The 19,569-nt window shown below is 39.3% G+C and overlaps 1 protein-coding gene across 5 annotated transcripts in view; it reads left to right on the forward strand.

Moving 5' to 3' along the window:
* Positions 1-19,569, forward strand: part of C2CD3 (C2 domain containing 3 centriole elongation regulator) — a 165,879-nt gene that overhangs the window by 34,144 nt on the left and 112,166 nt on the right. For 4 of the 5 annotated variants that reach the window (XM_030829768.1, XM_030794500.1, XM_030794498.1 and 1 more), the window contains 5 exons: positions 2,954-3,177; positions 3,815-4,062; positions 9,246-9,378; positions 9,813-9,941; positions 18,058-18,205. In XM_030829768.1, coding sequence (XP_030685628.1) covers positions 2,954-3,177; positions 3,815-4,062; positions 9,246-9,378; positions 9,813-9,941; positions 18,058-18,205 — 882 coding nt within the window. The remainder of the gene's footprint in view (positions 1-2,953; positions 3,178-3,814; positions 4,063-9,245; positions 9,379-9,812; positions 9,942-18,057; positions 18,206-19,569) is intronic. The other variant, XM_030829769.1, reaches the window with a different exon arrangement.

Consider the following 19,569-nt stretch of genomic DNA (forward strand, 5'->3'; position numbering starts at 1 on the left):
GAGAACCACTACTCTCTTCAAAGCTGTCAGACAGGGACATTTAAATCTGCAGAGGTTACTGCTGTCTTTTTGTTTGTCTGTGCCCTGCCCCCAGAGGTGGAGCCTACAGAGACAGGCCAGCCTCCTTGAGCTGTGGTGGGCTCCACCCAGTTCAAGCTTCCTGGCTGCTTTGTTTACCTAAGCAAGCCTGGGCAATGGTGGGCGCCCCTCCCCCAGCCTCGCTGCCGCCTTGCAGTTTGATCTCAGACTGCTGTGCCAGCAATCGGCGAAACTCGTGGGCGTAGGACCCTCCGAGCCAGGTGCGGGATATAATCTCCTGGTGTGCCGTTTTTTAAGCCCGTCGGAAAAGCGCAGTATTAGGGTGGGAGTGACCCGATTTTCCAGGTGCCGTCTGTCACCCCTTTCTTTGACTAAGAAAGGGTACTCCCTGACCCCTTGTGCTTCCTGAGTGAGGCAATGCCTCGCCCTGCTTCGGCTCGAGCATGGTGTGCTGCACCCACTGTCCTGCGCCCACTGTCTGGCACTCCCTAGTGAGATGAACCTGGTACCTCAGATGGAAATGCAGAAATCACCCGTCTTCTGCGTCGCTCACGCTGGGAGCTGTAGATCGGAGCTGTTCCTATTCGGCCATCTTGGCTCCACCCCAGAAATTCTTTATATTTCAAAATCACTTTATATTCCGAAAGATACCAGCCTTCTTCGTCTCCTCAAAATCTTTCATGGAATCATAATTTCTGAAAAAATCTGTGTGTGCCTTCTTTCTTGGTTTAGCCACAGCAAACAGAGAGAGATCTGCAAGCCCCAGGGATACAGCGAATGTTCCAACGATATGAAATTGCAGGCACTTGGCCAGAAGGCCACATATCTAAGGTTTTGTCAAAGCACTGAAAGCCGTGGTCATTGTACTTGATAGGTATGTCACCACTGCCCTTACTGGCCGATAGAGAAATGGAAAAATTAGTTTTTTTTTAACTTCCCCTACAAAATACTATGATTCTCTGAGGCAGAGGGTGTTTTTGTGGGGGAGGAGGGGTTTTTTTTTTTGAAACAGAGTCTTGCTCTGTTGCCCAGGCTGTAGTACAGTGGCACAAGCATAGCTCACTGCAGCCTCAATCTCTGGGACTCAAGCAATCCTCCTGCCTCAGCCTAGTGAGTAGCTAGGACTTCAAGGTGCATGCCACCATGCCCAGCTAATTTTTTTTCTTAATTTTTTGTAGTGACAGGGTCTCACTATGTTGCCCAGGACAGTCTCAAACTCCTGGGCTCAAGTAATCCTCCTACCCCTGCCTCCCAAAGTGCTGGGATTACAATTGTGAGTCCATGTTTTAGTCCTCTCTTTTCCTCAGGGAGGTAGCACAGAGCCTGGCACAGAGCTGGTATCAACCATTATTTATTTAACTAAACAAAGGAGTTAGACCCCTGTGTTTTGATTGTAAAATGGGCGTGGCAAGTGCCTGGACTTTCTCTGACTCTTTATTCAAGGTCTAATAGTAGTACAGGCCTATGAGTTAAAGCAAACTCTGTGGCCAGTCAGCAGCTCATTGTAAATGCCAGGAACACTACCTTTGTCCTCAATGTCTCCTTTGTTTCTAGAATGCAGAGGCAGTCTTTGGCAAGTGATGAATGGTAAGGGAACACTTCCTGACATTTATGTTTGAGCAACCAGGATTTTCTGTGATGCTGTTACAGTGATCACTGCACAGAGTATTCATCCCACTGCATTGCTGTCATTTGTCTTTGTACAAAGATCTTCATGATGAATAGATTTGAAGGACTTTCTGTTATGGTTCATGAAAAGAATTCTCATCAAGACCCAGGCATGTTTTATTGAGTTTGTGCCTTGGCAGTTCTTCTGGATAAAATATTTCATTGACCTTCCCAGAGACATCATAAAACATCTAACTGCAGTTTTTCATTTTTGTGTTAGGGCATTCATTATTTGATGGTCTTTGGCTGCTTAAACAATTCCTTCTGCTTCTTTGTCATTGAAACTGAACTTTCAAAGCTGCTATTCTTTTCCTTTGGAGTATATCCTTCACTTTCTTCCTTAAGGTTTTGCTTTAAAACTCCATTTTATTTTTCATTCCTCCATTGGGCTTTTCAGAGGACTAGAGAGCCTTTTCACAAAGAACGTGAACTCACAGGAAGGAGATGATAAGGAAACTTAAAGTAATTACCTTTGCATCTTAGTTGTCCTCCTACCTCACCCCTCTTCATCTCCAGCATAGAACTAGGACCTTATTTTTCCCAAGCAACTAATAATAACAATGCAGAAAATGTTATGTCCTTATTTTATTCATCAGACCATTAGCATTATTAGGCATATTAGACTTGCATACTATTTATACAGATACTATGCTAATTAGTCGATAGAAAAATGAAGAAGATAGCCAGTGCCTTCAAGGAATGCATAATTTAATCAGGATGATGAATGAAAGGTTGCAAGTACCTTCTCTAAGTCTTTGCTTTAAAAAAAAAAAATCTTCGAATTAGGGTAATATACTTTCCTGATGGCCTTATATAATCACATTATCTTCTCTATATGAGGAACTTAGCATAGTTACTGGCCTGTAGTAAAAGGTTCAGTAAATGGTGATTATACTAATGGATAGATACAGAGTAAGTAGAAACTTGAAGAAGGCAGTGGACATGGCGTCTCTACTTAGATGTAAAGAAGGAATACTGGGGGAAATTGTATATACAAAGGCATAAAGCAATGAAATATAAGGTACATTTAGAGAACCATAAGTAATTGGTCTATTGGAACAGAGGGATGAAGGAAGGAAGCTTAGTAAGATATGAGGCTTCCGAGGTAGGCAGAAATTTAGATAATTAATGGGGGACATTAATCTTGTAAGGAATGGGGGACATTAATTAATATTAAGCAGGGGAGTCTTAAAATTAGTTAATCAATGCTAAAGAAAATTTCTCATATACTATGTGTCTCTCTTAGGTGTCACTTGCCCTGGAACCTCTGTCAGAAACTTACGACAGCTACCATCCACTTCCTACCACTGACATGACAGAAAATGTGCTTTTATCTAAGCAAGGATTCAGAGAGAATGCTGAACCCAGCAGTACCCAGTTTCAGGTTCCATCAAGGCCTCGCGACATACATACCATCAAAATTGATGGAAAAGAGTTAGCAGCCAACAGCAGTAGATCAACCACTCCGAGGTAATTACCATGCCTAATACCAGTCAATCTGTCAGTTAACTGCACTGTACTTGTGATTTCTGTCTTTCATTTATGGCTGAGTAAAAGATTAACAGCAGAGAGAGGCACAGTCCTCATTTAGCAGATAACTGTGAAGCACCCACTCTGGTCCTGGTTTGATACTAGGTGCTGGGCCTAGAAATAAGTAAGACATGATTTCTGTTTTCCAGAACTACTCACAATCTAGCGGAGAAGCCAACATACAGATAAATGACTAAATGATATCCAGATGCAGGACAGATGTTCATAAGGGAAAAGAGGGACAGGGAGCTATTCTGTGAAATAGAATTGAATAAGAATCAGGTTTTTGTTTTAAGTAATTATTTATGAAGCATTTGCTTTGCGTCGGGCTCTCCTGAGCTCTTCGTTTTATTGTCTCGTTTAAGCTATGACTCCCTAACTGTAGGTAAAGCATCTATTATTTCTATAATTTGGGAGATGAAAAAGAGATTTACAAATTTGCATTGCAAATAAGTCACCCTTTTTGAGGTCCAAACTACCTTGCCAAAACCACTGGTCTACTTTCTGTCTTTGACAAAACAGAATGTTACCATAATAGATTATATATTGCTGATGTTCTCCTTTTTTAAAAAAACAGGGGAAAAGACCATGTATACTTTGCAGAGAACCCTGATACAATAAAGGATTCTTCCTTTGGACTACAGCACCATCTTAATTCAGGACAGAGTTTAGAGTCTGTAACACTGAAAGGCAGAGTTCCACGGAAGCAGATGTCCCTTCTGAACAGTTCTGAATTCCAGCCTCAAATTAGAACACTTGCCAAGAGTCACAGTGACTCATGCATTCTTTCTTCAAACAACCCCCCTACCAAGGATCTTCTTTCAGGTATGTATTTATTTGTGAACTGAGTCAGACTAAGCTACGTTTATTGGGATTGCTCTGCTTGTTAGCCAACCTACAAAGAGAACCAAGACTCTTGTTTGAACTAAGAAAAATAAAAACAGGCAGTCTTTCTAGAGTCCAGCATCTCGCACCATTTAAAGACAGCCGTATTAAACCACCAAGGTATTTCTGAATAATTACTCGGTGCTTATAATTGTAAGTTTGGGGAAGGAATCGTTTAAAAGGAATTGGATATAAGGGGAAAACCTTTATCATAGAAAAGGATTAGTCCTTATTTTGTCCCAAATAATTCAAGGCAGGTAAGGTTTTTGTCTCATGATCAGCATTTATTTATCCCACTGTGTGGAGACTAGTACAAAATCCATTTCACATTCTGAAAACTCTTAGTCTTAGTGAGAACATTCAGTACACAGCTGCTGATCTTAATCCTGGGAATTAAATAATGACTTGTGGCCAAATAGAAGAAGAAAGGAGACAGTTTACCCTTATAAGGGCTTAGACAGAAATAAAAAAGCAAACAGGGACAGAATTAGATTACCCTCATGTTAAGGAGTGGTATAATAAAAGCAATTGACTTACATTACACTGTAATGGTCAACCATGTATCTCTTTGACCTCAGGATCATCACAGGAATTTGTCTACATCCCTACAAGTAAAATTTCCAAAATTAAAATATCTGTAGCATCAGAAAAGTCTTTTAAATAACTATTTGGGTACATAATTTACATTCTTAAGGACATTTTGTAAAAGAACAAAAACAATTTTGTTTATAGTTTTTCAACTGAAATGTCTTAGATTCCCTACTTTAAAAAATATACGGGCCAGGCACGGTGGCTCACGCCTGTAATCCCAACACTTTGGGAGGCTGAGGCGGGCAGATCTCTTGAGGTCAGGAGTTTGAAACTAGCCTGGCCAACATGGTGAAACCCTGTCTCTACTAAAAATACAAAAATTAGCCGGGTGTGGTGGTAGGCGCCTGTAGTCCCAACTAATCAGGAGGCTGAGGCTGGAGAATCGCTTGAACCCAGGAGGCAGAGGTTGCAGTGATCCAAGATTGTACCACTGCAAAGCCTGGGCAACAGAGCAAAACTCTGTCTCAAAAAGAGAAAAAAGAAAAAAATATATATATACATTCTAAAAATAAAAAATATATATATACTCCAAGATTATAAACTATTAATGTTAGTCTTTAATGCAAAGACTGCGTTAACAAGAAGGAAAATTGACCCAATGTACTCAGCACTTGTCAGCTCACTTGTGTAGACCCAAGCACTAGACTTTAGGAAAGATATTTGTTGACTCAATAAGCAGTTATCTATTCAGCACTACCAAATGTCTGGTGCTCTTCTAGGTATCAGGGCTACAGTAGTTAAATATATATATATATAAACTCCTGCTATATGGATTTTATATTGATTGGAAGACAAATGATAGACTAAATAAATAATTGTGTGTTACTTGGTGATCATGGCAATGGCGATATATGAAGCCAGGAAGGTGAGAGAAGGGGATGTTAGTTTTACATAGGTTGGCAAAGGAAGACCTTATTAAGAAGATAACATTAAGCTACTCAGGAGGCTGAGGTAAGAGGATCACTTGAGCCTAGGAGTTCGAGTCCAGCCTGGACAACGTAGCAAGATCTCATCTCTAAAAAAAAAAAAAAAAAAGCAAAGAGAAAGAAGAAGGTAGCATTAAACATCTAAAGGAAAGTAGATGTGTTCCTTCTTTTTTTTTTTAACTTTTATTTTTTTTTATTATACTTTTAAGTTCTAGGGTACATGTGCAGAATGTGCAGTTTTGTTACATAGGTATACACATGCCATGGTGGTTTGCTGCACCCATCAACCCGTCACCTACGTTAGGTATTTCTCCTAATGCTATCTCTCCCCTAGCCCCCCAACCCCCTGACAGGCCCCGGTGTGTGATGTTCCCCTCCCTGTGTCCATGTGTTCTGGAGAGGGGATGTGTTCCTTCTAAGGAGAGTAACCAGACTGGTAAAAAGACCAGCAAGAGATAGCCTGGAGAAAACAGCTACCACTTATTGAGCACTAATTATGTGCTACCTACTATGCCAAGTGCTTTATTTATATAATCTTACAAAAGTCACATGAGGTAGGCATTATCCCCATTTTTAAATGAAAACACAAGCTCAGACTTAGGCAGCTCCTGTGCTATCAAAGGGGGCAGCTCTCATTTATTATTGTCTCAGACTTTAAGGCAAAGTCCTATGCCTCTAGGTTCATTGTTTACCTAGGCCTGTTTTGTTTTGCTTTTGCTTTTTAAATCAAGACCTTGCTGGCCAGCTATTCAAGCCAAACAAAATATGCCGTGCACAACCATGGGCTGTCAATGTGCAACCTCTTCAATAAGAGTTACTAGGATCTGTGGATTTAAAGGTAAAACAAGGTAGATTTCGACTCTAGTCTGAGTTAGTAGTCTGACTTGTGCACAAATGGGAGAGGGACCACATCACTGTAAATGGTCAAGTGTGGGCTGGATAACCTTCTGATGTGACTTTTACAGATGGGGTTAAATTATCAAGTACATAGCTGGATAAGATCTTTTTTTTTTTTTTTTTTTTTTTTTTCAATTTTATTTTAGATTCAGGAGGTATATGTGCAGGTTTCTTTCCTGGGTATATTGCGTGATGCTGAGAATTGGGGTATGAATTATCCTGTCGCCCAGTACTGAGCATAGCACCCAATAGTTTTTCAACCCTTGTCCCCGTCTTCCCTCCCCCTCTAGTAGTCCCCAGTTTCTATTGTTACCATCTTTACATCCCTAAGTACCCAGTTTTTAGCTCCCATTTATAAGTGAAAACATGCAGTATTTAGTTTTCTGTTCCTGACTTAGTTCACCTAGGATAATGGCCTCCAGTTGCACTGGATAAGATCTTTAAAGGTCTCTTCCAACCACAAGATTAAGTGGGCCACTTTAGTAAGCATAGAGTTGAGGTCATGTGAGGGACACAACAAATACATAAACCTAATGATTTTTCTGGTCTTTGATGTACTAATAACATACCAGAAAAGAGGGTACAAAGCTGTATCAGTCAACCAGCTAGTATTTATGAAACACTAACTACACAGCAGGATCCTGTTCTTCCCCATTTTCAAAATAGCAATGATACATTAGATTCTTCTCATACTTCACATCTCTGACTATCATATCCTTTAACCAGCCAGAGAAAAATCTGCTTTAAAAGGTTAATATGATTAGGTTCTGCCTACCAAGATAATCATCCTGTCTTAAGGTAAGCATTAATTACATCTGCAAGTCCAGGCAAGCTGGCTCATGCCTGTAATCCCAGCACTTTGGGAGGCTGTGGTGGGAGGATCACTTGAGCCTGGGAGGTCGAGGCTCCAGTGAGTCGTGATCATGCCAATGCACTCCAGCCTGGGTAACAGAGTAAGACCTTGCCTAAAAAAAAAAAAAAAAAAAAAAAAAAAAAAGTTTTAAATAATTACATCTGCAAAATCCTTTCACGGTAATACCTAGACAAGTGTTTGAATCACTAGGACAAGGTATGAGTATATGAGGCACTGGGGATCTTGGGGTAGCATCTTAGAATTCTGCCTATCACAGTGAGTGATCTTTATTTTTTAGTTTAGTTGTATTGCCACATCACACATTGAACATATGGTATTTAAGATTTTGGATTTTTTTTAAGTTTTTAAGCTATATTTTGACCTCTTTATAGTAACAAATATTAGATGTTTTGATGTTTATGGACTTTGGGAGGCCGGGACAGGAGGAGAGCTTGAGGCCAAGAGTTCAAGACCAGCCTGGGCAACATAGCAAGATACCATCTGTACAAAAAAATAAAAAATAAGCCGGGCATGGTGGTATGCACCTATAGTCCTAGCTACTTGGGAGGCTGAGGTGGAAGGATTGCTTGAGCCTGGAAGTTCGAGGCTATAGTGAACTTGATTGTACCACTGCATTCCAGCTAGGGCAACAGAGCAAGACTCTGTCTCTAAACATATGTAAATAATGTATAAGACTATGGATATATTTGACTTGTTTTTTTTCTTGGCCTAACCATCATACTTTATTTTTAGAAATTATAAAATTAGACTAGGAGTTGGACACTTTCTAAGCACCTGTGGAACCTCAAGAAAATAATAATACCTCCTGTATCTGTTGGAACAATACTATTGGGCCTGAGCTTTTTTATTTTATTTGTTTTTATTTAGAAACAGAGTCTCACTGTGTTGCCCAGGCTGGAACACCGTGACTATTCATAGGTGTGATCATAGCATACTATCGCCTCAAACTCCTAGACTCAAGCAGTCTTCCTGATTTAAGCAGTCCTCCTGCCTCAGCCTCCCAAGTAGCTGGGACCATGGGCACATGCTGCCGTGCTCAGCTAGTACTCAGCTTTTAAAAAGAAGCCTAAGAACTAAGTAGGGTCATAGATAGTATAGCAGTTAAAAGCACAGGATGTGGAATCATCTGGTTATAGATGTATTGCGTGTACAACTTGGTCAGGTTACCTACTCTCTGCCTCAATTTTTTATCTGGAAAACAAAAGAAGTCATAGTACATATCTCAGAGGACTGTTGGGAGGATTAAGTGAGTAATACATGTTAAAATACTTAGAATAGTGCCTCGCATGTGGTAAACATGCAATAAGTGTATTCTCTGATTTCTGTTGCTGCTATTGTTGTGGGACCCCTCAAGGGATGGGATAAATTTTACCTATCAGAAAGTCGGAAAAGTCAGGTTTTATCCTGACTTTTCCATTAACCTGCTGTATGAGTCATGGAAGCTTTTTAGCACTCTTTTCTTCATCCATAGAAGTATGAATTTGGTATCTGGATACAAAAACAATATATAAACATTACTAACCTTATTAGGTACAAACACCAGTTGGAAGAGTCAGTATATGGATATAACAACCCCCACAAGAGGTCAGTCTCCGGAATGGAGACTTCATTCATTGTTATAATGCCAGCATCTAAAACAGTGCACAGTAGAAACTCAGTAAACATCTCTTTTGCATAAATGTCCTCAAGGAATTCTCAAGCTAATGGGGAAGGCAGATGAGTAAACTATTCCAGTACACACTGGTGAGTCCTCTGATAGAAGGAAATGCACTGAATATTCCAAATGTTTCTGCTGCATTTTGGATTTTTCTGTTTTCTACATTTACCCTCTTCAGCTCTGTTAGAACAAGGCAATAAACTGCGTAATGCCATGGTGATTTCTGCAATGAAATCAAGCCCAGAGACCAGCATGTTGTTGGACCAAGTTCATCCTCCTATTAATGAAGATTCTCTTAGAGCATCAACACAGTAAGTTACACAATTCATTTCTTAATAGTTGTTAACCTGTGTTTTTTGTCAAGTTATGGACTGGATAATCTTGGAAACGCTTATCGAATAATTCCTGATGTGGTGGGAAAGAAGCCTACACTAGGAGTTAAGATACTAAAAATCTTATCCTAGCACTGGTACTTGCAGCATATGTAAATGGGTAAATTCTTTACTCTTTCCGAACTCGTATCCTTGGATGTAAAATGGGGATATTCTCTCCCTACCTCACAGAAATGAGATGGGATTCGACTGTAAGAAAGAGCTTTGCAAAGTGTAAAGTTTTATTTAAGGCAGTTAAGTCTAAAGTATGTTAAATATTCTGAGTCAGACCAGCGGCATGTACGAAGTGATTATGATTTAGATTTTTTCCGTCTGTTAGCCACTCAGTGAGAAAGTATTTTTACACACCTTAGAATCAGAGCCTTTTCTAGGAATCAGTTTAAAGACCACATTGAAGATCACCTCCTCCCTTCAACTGAGAATACATTTTGGAGACATGACACAAAAGCTGATACCAGAGCTATACAGCTGCTATTAGGCAGGTAAGCACTATTAACTGGCTTTCTTCCTTTTGAACTCTTCCTCCAATTCATAGTATGCATTGTTATCAGATTCATCTTCCTAAAGTAACATGTCCTTAGACTAACCAAGCCCTTCCCTATTCCTTAAACTATCACTATTGCCTACTAAATAAAACTCCAAACTTTAGCCCTTTACTTTTGGCTTTACTTACAGAATGATCCCGTTCTACCTTACCATTCTTATCTCCCAGCTCTTTCCCCAATACCAGTGTTAACATGGTATGATGAAAAGAGCATGGATTTTAAACAGATACAAGTGAAAATTCAAGGTTCATCTCTAATTAGCTTTGTGGCCTTAAGCAGGTATCTCTGAACTTCAGAGGCATTGGTAAAATTGGAATTGTACCTAACTTTGCAAAATTGTTGTAAGGATTAAAAATGATGTATATAGAGGAGTAACACAATGCTTGACACATAATATTTTGAGGGGTTTTTTTTGTTTTTTGTTTTTTTGAGACAGAGTCTCACACTGTTGCCCAGGCTGGAGTGCCGTGGTACAATCTCGGCTCACTGCAACCTCCTTCTCCCGGGTTCAAGCGATTATCCTGCCTCTGCCTCCCAAGTAGCTGGTTCTACAAGCATGCACCACCACTCTTGGCTAATTTTTGTATTTTTAGTAGCGACGGGGTTTCACCGTGTTGTCCAGGCTGGTCTCGAACTCTTGACCTCAAGTGATCCACTCGCTTCAGCCTTCCAAAGTGCTGGGATTACAAGCATGAGCCACAGTGCCTGGCTGACACATAGTATTTTTACTGTTGGTAGTTGTTTATATTAACATTATTAATAACATGTGCCCTCCAACCAGACTCATCTATTTATTGTCTCTTGAATACAAGATACTGTCTACATTCATGTCTTGGAAAGTTAATAGGGCATAGTGGTTAAAAGCAATATGTGCCGAAGTTTTAAAGGTTATGGGAGAACATGTGTTTCAAAGGCTCCAAAAGCTCACACCTATAATCCCAGCACTTTCAATCCAAGGTGGGTGGATCACCTGAGTTCAGGAGTTTGAGACCAGCCTGGCCAACAGGGTGAAACCCTGTCTACTAAAATTACAAAAATGAGCCAGGCGTGGTGGTGCTGCTACTCAGGAGGCTGAGGCAGGAGAATTGCTTGAACCCTGGAGGTAGAGGTTGCAATGAGCCAAGATCATGCTACTGCACTCCAGCCTGGATGATAGAGTAAGACTCCATCTCGAAAAAAAAAAAAGAAAAACAAAACCTTCAATTAGTTTGATTTGAAGTTTAGATTTCTATTACAGGGAAGTAACAACACAACATACTCCAGAAAATACTTGCAAACTGAACCCAGCAACATATAAAAATAATTTTATACTATGACCAAGCAGGATTTATTCCAGGAATGAGAGTTAGTTTGACACCTGAAAATCAATATGTGTGATCCACCATTATCTATATCTGTATCTATAAAGAGAGAGAGATAGACAGATAGAAAGATTTTTTTTTTTTTTTTGAGACCAAGTCTAACTGTATCACCCAGGCTAGAGTGTAATGGCTTGATCTCGGCTTACTGCAACCTCTGCCTCCTGGGTTCAAGCGATTCTCCTGCCCTAGCCTCCTAAGTAGCTGGGATTACAGGTGTGAGCCACCGCACCCGGCCTCACCATATCAATAGAATAAAAGACAAAAACCACATGATTATCTCAAGAGATGCAGAAAAACAGCCAGTCATGATGGCACACGCCTGTAGTCCCAGCTACTTGGCAAGCTGAGGCAGGAGAATCCCTTGAGCAACAGTGAGCCATGATTACTACACTCCAGTCTGGGTGACAGAGTGAGATCTTGTCTCAAAAAAATAAAAAATAAAATATAAACTATTAAACATTATTGAAATAAAGAGGATTTAAGTACATGGAAAAAATCCTATGTTTATCTTTCAACACAATATCAGAATCCCAGCTGACTTCTTTGTGGAAATTGACAAGCTGTTTCTAAAATCATAAGAAATTGCAGGGGACCCAGAACAGCCAAAACAATCTTGGGAAAAAAAAGAAAGTAGGACTCACACTTTCCAATTTTAAAGCTTACTACAGAACAACAGTAATCAAGTCAGTGTGATACTGACATAAGGATAGACATATAAATCAATGGAATAGAATTGACAGTTTAGAAATAAACCCATCTGTCTGTGGTCAACTAATATGAGTTAGACAAGGCTGTGAAGACCAATCAATGGGGGAACAAATAGTATTTTCAGCAAATGGTGCTGGAACAACTGGATAGCCCCATGCAGAAAAAATGAAGTTGGGACCAGGCATGGTGGCTCATGGTGTAATCCCAACATTTTGGGAGGCTGAGGCAGTAGGGTCATTTGAGGCCAGGAGTTTGAGACCAGCCAGGGCTACATAGTGAAACCCCCATCTCTACAAAAAATAAAAATAAAAAAGATTAGCTAGGTGTGGTGGCACATGACTGTAGTCCTAGCTACTCAGGAGACTGAGGCAGGAGGATTACTTGAGCCCAGGAGTTCAAGGATACAATGAGCTAGGATTACACCACCACATTCCAGCTTCAGTGACAAAGTGAGACCTGTTTCTAAAAAAAAAAAAAAAAAAAAGTTGGACCCTTATCTCACACCATATACAAAAATTAACTCAAAATGGATCAAGCAGCTAAATGGAAGAGCTAAAACTATAAAACTTAGAGAAAACATGGAGGTAAATCTGTGACCTTGAATTGGGAAATGATTCTTAGATACGACACCAAAAGCACAAACAAGAAAAGATACATAAATTGGATTCCATCAAAATTAAAAATGTATGTGCTTCAAAGGACACTATTAAAGTGAGAAGATACCACAGAAAGGGAAAAAATATTTACAGATCTTACATCTGATACAGGACTTATGTCTAGAACATATAAATAACTTATATGACTTAATAATCAAGGAACAAACAATCCAATTAAAAATATGGGCAATGAATCTGAATAAACATTTCTCCAAAAAATATATTAAGATAGCCAATATGGCTGCGCGTGGTGGCTCACACCTGTAATCCCAGCACTTTGGGAGGCCAAGGCAGGCAGATCACAAGGTCAGGAGATCGAGACCATCCTGGCCAACACAGTGAAACCCCATCTCTACTGAAAATACAAAAGAATTAGCCAGGTGTGGTGGCAGGCGCCTGTAGTCCTAGCTACTAAGGAGGCTGAGGCAGGAGAATGGCATGAACCCGGGAGGCAGAGCTTGCAGTGAGCCGAGATCATGCCACTGCACTCCAGCCTGGGTGAAAGAGTGAGACTCCATCTCAAAAAAAAAACCAAAAAGCCAATATACACATGAAAAGATGCTTGACACCATTTGTCATCAGGAAATCAAGACAATGAGATACTATTTCACACCCACTAAAGTCAAATAGTCTATGCATTAATGAGGATGTGGAGAATTTGAAACCCTGGTACACTGCTGGCAGGAATGTAAAATGATGAAGCTACTTTGGAAAATAGTCTGTCAGCTCCTCAAACTCGTACCTATAGATTTACCATATGACAGAAAACAATTAAATTTTTAAACAAATATTTACCATGTGACCCAGCAATTCAACTCCTAGCTATATACCCAAGGGAAATTAAAACATACATCTATGTAAAAATGTGTACATGAATGTTCATACCAGCATTATTCAACTGGATAGCCACATGCAAAAAAAAAAAAATGGAAGCAACCCCAAAATTGAAACAACCTAAATGTCTATCAACTGATGAATGGATTAAGAAATCTGGAGTATCCATACAGTAGAGTAGTGTTTTCACCTTTGGCCATCAAGGTGAAGTACTGCTACATGCTACAGCATGGATGAACCTTAAAAACATGCTAATTGAAAGAAGCCAGGCCAGGCTCAGTGTGGTAGCTCACATCTGTGATCTGGGAGGCCGAGTTGGGAGAATCGCTTTAGCTCAGGAGTTCGAGACCAGCCTGGGCAACATAGGGAGACCCCGTCTCTACAAAAAGTAAAAAATTAGCCTGGTGTGGTGGCGTACACCTGTGGTCCTGCCTATTCAGAAGGCTGAGGTGGGAGGATCAATTGAGCGTGGGAGGTTGAGGCTGCAGTAAGCTGTGATTGCAACACTGTACTCCAACCTGGGTTGCAGAGCAAGACCTTGTCTCAGATAAAAAGAAGCCAGTCACAAACAAATATATATACTTTTATTTCATTTAGATGAAATGTCCAAATAGGCAAATCTATAGAAACAGAAAATAGATTAATAGTTCCTTAGGGCTGGGAGTGATGATGGGTAGGGTAGTGATAGCTGAAGGTTATAGAGTTTCTTTTTGAGATGATGAAAATGTTTTAAAATTGAGTGGTGGTGGTTGGTCACATTTATGAACATACTAAAAACTATTGAATTGCTCACTTTATTTATTTAGTCTTTTTATTTTTATTTTTATTTTTTTGAGGCAGAGTTTTGCTTTGTCACCCAGGCTGGAGTGCAGCGACGCAACCTCAGCTAACTGCAACCTCCACTTCCTGGGTTCAAGCAATTCTCCTGCCTCAGCTTCCCGAGTAGCTGGGATTGCAGGTGCATGCCACCACGCCCAGCTAATTTTTTGTATCTTTAGTAGAGATGGGGTTTCACCGTGTTGGCCAGGCTGGTCTTGAACTCCTGACCTCAAGTCTTCCGCTGGCCTCAGCCTCCCAAAGTGCTGGGATTACAGGCGTGAGCACCGTGTCTGACCAAACTGCTCACTTTAAATGGGAAGATTGTATGGTATGTGAATTATATCTCAATAAAGCTGTTTATGGAAGAAAAAAAAAAAGATCAAGAACACAGAGCAGTAAATGAAAAAAGATACACCAAGACACATAATTATGAAATTTTAAAATACTGAGAGACCATATTAAAAGCTTCTAGAGAGGGAGAAAGAATAAAAGTCACATATACGGTATCAAGAATTGGAATGACATCGGGTTTTCTACCAGTTCCTTGGAATTCAGTGCAGAAATGTCTTAAGATTTCTGAAGTAAAATTATTTTCAACCTAAAATTCCACTCCTAATCAAACTATTAGTCAAGTGTGAGGGTAGAGTAAAAATAACTTTATCCATAGTCTCAGAAGTTTACCTGTCTTGCACTATTCCTCAGAAAACCACAGGAAAATATCTTCTACTGAACATTTATTTTAGGAAGAAAGAGTAAGACATATAGTCTAAGAAATAGGGGCTACAACACAGAAGAGGGATAGAAGGAGATTTCGGGTGTATGTCATAGAGAGCGAGCAAACAGTCCATATGGGGGCATCCCTGACTTCAGTAGGGATGTTTCTAAGGAGTGCAGAGGTGGAGGGGAATGGAACATATATTGACCAAATTTTAAGTTCTCTCGAAGGAAATTTTCAATTCTCTTGAAGAGTTCACTCATAAAGTAGTAATAGGGTCAAAGAAAACTAAGCAAATGAAAATTAAGGCAGTTAATTTATACCAGCGATAATTAGTTATATAAGAAAAGAGGTGCAATAAATTATACTGTACTTGGCTCTGATATAATATTAACCCTGAAAATTAATTTAACCAAAAAATTTGTAATATAACTAAATAGAGAAGATGGGTAAAAGGGAAATGTGTGGTTCAAGTGTAACGGTGTAAGAGAGTGGGTCCTTCATTTTTCATAATAGGAAGTTCATAGATCATACAGAAAAGTGAAAAATCAGAAAATAACAGTATATTAATGTGTCACTTCAAAATATACAGGTAAAGCCAGGCATGGGGGCTCACACCTGTAATCCCAGTATTTTGGGAGGCTATGTCAGATCGTTTAGTTCAAGACCAGCCTGGGCAACATAATGAGGCCCAGTCTCTACAAAAATTTTTAATTAGCTGAGTGTATTGGTGTGCACCTGTAATACTAGCTACTACTAGGGAGGCTGAGACAGGAGGATCCCTTGAGCCCAGGAGTTCGAGGCTTCAGTGAGCTATGATCACACCAGTGCCCTCCAGGCTGGGCAATAAAGCAATACCATGTCTCTAATAAAATTTTTGAAAAGAGAAATATGGAGGTAAATACCAGAAGAAGCATCCAAGGGAATTGAAAGTGATCACCTCTGAGGAGTCAGTCAGCTACTGTTTCTTATTATAAGCCTTGTAGTCCTATTTGACTTTCAAAATAGGCATGTGTATTCTTTTATTTAAAATTATGTCTAAGAAGAAAAAGAAGAGGATAGTGCTGAGAATAGGCTTATTTTATGGCCAAGGAACTCAGGCAAATTTTAGCCCTTTTAGTATGTCATAGACAGGTGAATAAATTCAAAGAAATATTAATTTCAAAAAAGAGTAAAAACTGGAAAAGTCTTCATAACTTTAAGGGTATACAAAGTGGGGAATAACAAGCAACTGGAAAAATTTTCATAACTTTAAGGGCATACAAAGGGGAGAGTATATGTGGCAAATAATACAGTTATATAAAAGAATAAAAAGTAGAGTTTCAAAAAGAAGCAGGTCTCAAACTCCTGGGCTGCAGAAGCTGCAGAGAGGCCATGTCGACTGGGAAGTTGTTAGTTGGATTATGGCAGTTAGGAAGCTGTTCTGACCTTTGAGAGTTACTATAGATTGATGGTTTTCAAGGAGGGTGTGATTCTTCCCCACCCCAACCCCATGAGACATTTACAGTGTCTGCAGACATTTCTCAGTTGTCACAACTGGGAACGTGCTACTGGCATCTGGTAAGTGGAGGCCAGGGATCTGAAATGCATAGGACAGTCCCAAAGATAAAGAATTGTCTGACCCAACATGTCAGCAGAGCTGAGATTGAGAAACCCTGCTGTAGCCTAAGGAAAGGTGAAGAAGGGAATGTTAACTATCTGCTTGTTCAAAATAATATGAGAACACTGTCTAATTTGAAGGTAGTGATTATATACTATTTTCTTGAGAAATTAAGGAAAAAAGTGTAGCACCTAGCTTGAAAGGAAGCAACGTGGAAAGAAATAATAAATAAAATGTGCATCACAGTACCTGGCATCATGTTCATTAAGAAATCATTAAATTCACTAACAGGTGCTTATTAAATGTTAATTACTGTAGGAGAAACAGAAATATATGCATACTTTGCCCTCAAGGAGCCTAAACTTTGAGGGAAAATATGGAATTTATACAAGGACCTGAAAGAAAGTTAGAAAGTAAAAATTGTTATCAAAAAAGGGACCAGTAATCCCAGCACTTTGGGAGGCCAAGGTGAGTGGATCACCTAAGGAGTTAGAGACTAGCCTGGCCAACATGGTGAAACCGCATCTCTAAAAATACAAAAATTAGCCGGGCATGGTGGCGGGTGCCTACAATCCCAGCTACTAGGGAGGCTAAGGCAGGAGAATCACTTGAACCCAGGAGGCAGAGGTTGCAGTGAGCCTAGATCATGCCATTGCACTCCAGCCTGGGCAACAAGAGCAAAACTCCACCTCAAAAAAAAAAAAAAAAAAAAAAAAAAAAAAAAAAAAAAAAAAAAAAAAAAAAAAAAAAAAAACCACCAGTGTGGGATTTCAAAAAAAAAAAAAAAAGGAGAATTTGTTCCTTCAAAATTCTGAGTTTATAGTTACTTGTATGCTTATCTTCCTATTAGTTTGTAAACTGTGTTTTATTCATTTTTTATGTTCTATATAGAACTAATATCACCATAATTAGTACTAAATACACGTATTTTTGTTTATTGAAAGTGGGTGTATCTGTGAATTTTTCGCAAAATCAATATATAATATTTAACTCATTGAATTATACCTTTTTTCTCCCTATCAGACTATAAATAATACAAGAGTACAGATTGTGTTAGCTTAGCCACCTCTGTATCTTCCAGCACCTAGCACATAATAGGTGACCAATAAATGTTTGTTGAATACATGAATGAGATCACAATCAGTGTCAGTAGTGTGTTTTTGAATACTGGTTGTTAGCATCCCAGAAGAGGGGTAGTATAATTGGGAAATATTTATTCAGTAGTCTTTTGTTTAATGTGAGTCTTCTGTTTAACATATCTCCTTCCACATTCAGAACCTCAGAAAGTTTCACTAAAGAGAGAATAGTTCAGCTGAAGCTTCTATTAAAATTCTTCTGCTTTGTTTTCTTATCTCTGCAGTGCTGAATTATCCCAAGGCAATTTGTGGGATGGGCTAGGCTCTCCTCCAGATTCCCCATCTCCTGGGAGTGATGTGTATTGCAGCAGTGAGCTGAATGACCCTCAGTATGACCAGAGTCTCCTGGAGAACTTATTTTATACAGCACCTGTAAGTCACTGAACCTGAAGCATTGAGAATTAGAGAACAAGTGTATTAATAATATTAGTAGCTGCAGGCATACCAGACAGCTATGCATTTTACATAACTTACCTTACTTAATTGTAATGACAACCTCAAGAGGAAAGTATTATCTTCATTTTATAGATGTTGAGACAGGCCTAGTAGGATTTGAATATTTTGTGCAACAACATGTAGCAAATAAGTATTAGAGCCAGAATTCAAATTCAAGTTTGCCTGAGTCCAAAGCCTATGGTTTAATTAATATATTATATGGTTTCCTTAGAGCATTTATAAGGAAGAGCTAATGTAGTTACACCCTCAGAACCATCTTTAACTGGTATCTGTTAAAAATATTCCAAAAATACTTCTTACTTACAGGAGACAAAAGTCTTCTGGCCTGTAAGACAGGGATTCTCTTTTCTGGCAGCTCTGGTTTTTTCAAAGTTCTTTTTTCTATCAAGCCTTATGCTCTTTTCATTGGCTTAGCATATTCTAGAGTCTATACATACTAAGTCCAATCCCTGTTCCACAAGTAATTATTTATATGTGTGAAGGTTCATACTCCTGATTTTCCTTTTCTCCAGGTCAAAAAAAGATACTGAAATACAAGGTAGTTTATACCAGCCCAGTAGTAAGCCAGTGAGGGCTACCACAGTTTGGAAGACGCAGAGAAAACTTTTACATGAGATTGTGGGGAAAAAGCATAATAAAGAATAAAGGGTTTTAACTGAGATTGAAAGATAGTGTTTTGAGAAGCAGAGAAAAGATACAAAATGGGTGTAGAAAGAATGACCTGTGCAGAAAAGCACATTTTTGCGCTACAAGGGACCCAATTGACTAGATGAGAATTTGTGTGGAAAAGGAGTTGATAAGGCAGGCTGGCACATTGCAGCCAATCTGTGAAAGGCTTTTCATGTCAGGTGAAGAGAAAATCACATATCACAAGAGTGTTTTAGGAATCTGTGTCTGGCAACCCTACAGTGGGGCAGACTGAAGAGGGAATAACGAGAAGCAGATAGGAAGCCGCTGGGCTACAGGAGGCATGAGAGAGAATGCCTGAATGAGAGTACCTGCAGTGGGATTGGACAGGAGGAGGTGCGTGGGAAAGACATTAGAAACTGTTAGGATTTCATGACTTCCCACCTTCACAGTCATCACTGATACTGTGTTCCCTATAGGATAAAGAGGAAATATTTATTACACATTTGTTACCCATTTTCTGTGTGCTAGGGACTTCACGTCTTATCTGTCATTTATTAAATACTTGGGGGGGGTTGTTTGTTTTGTGTTTTTATGGCTGAAACTAATAGAACACTAAATACTGATTTTAATCCATTATTTTGTTTAATTCT

This window comes from Nomascus leucogenys, chromosome 15 (genome assembly GCF_006542625.1).
Source record: "Nomascus leucogenys isolate Asia chromosome 15, Asia_NLE_v1, whole genome shotgun sequence".
In the NCBI taxonomy this organism is placed as follows: Eukaryota; Metazoa; Chordata; class Mammalia; order Primates; family Hylobatidae; genus Nomascus; species Nomascus leucogenys.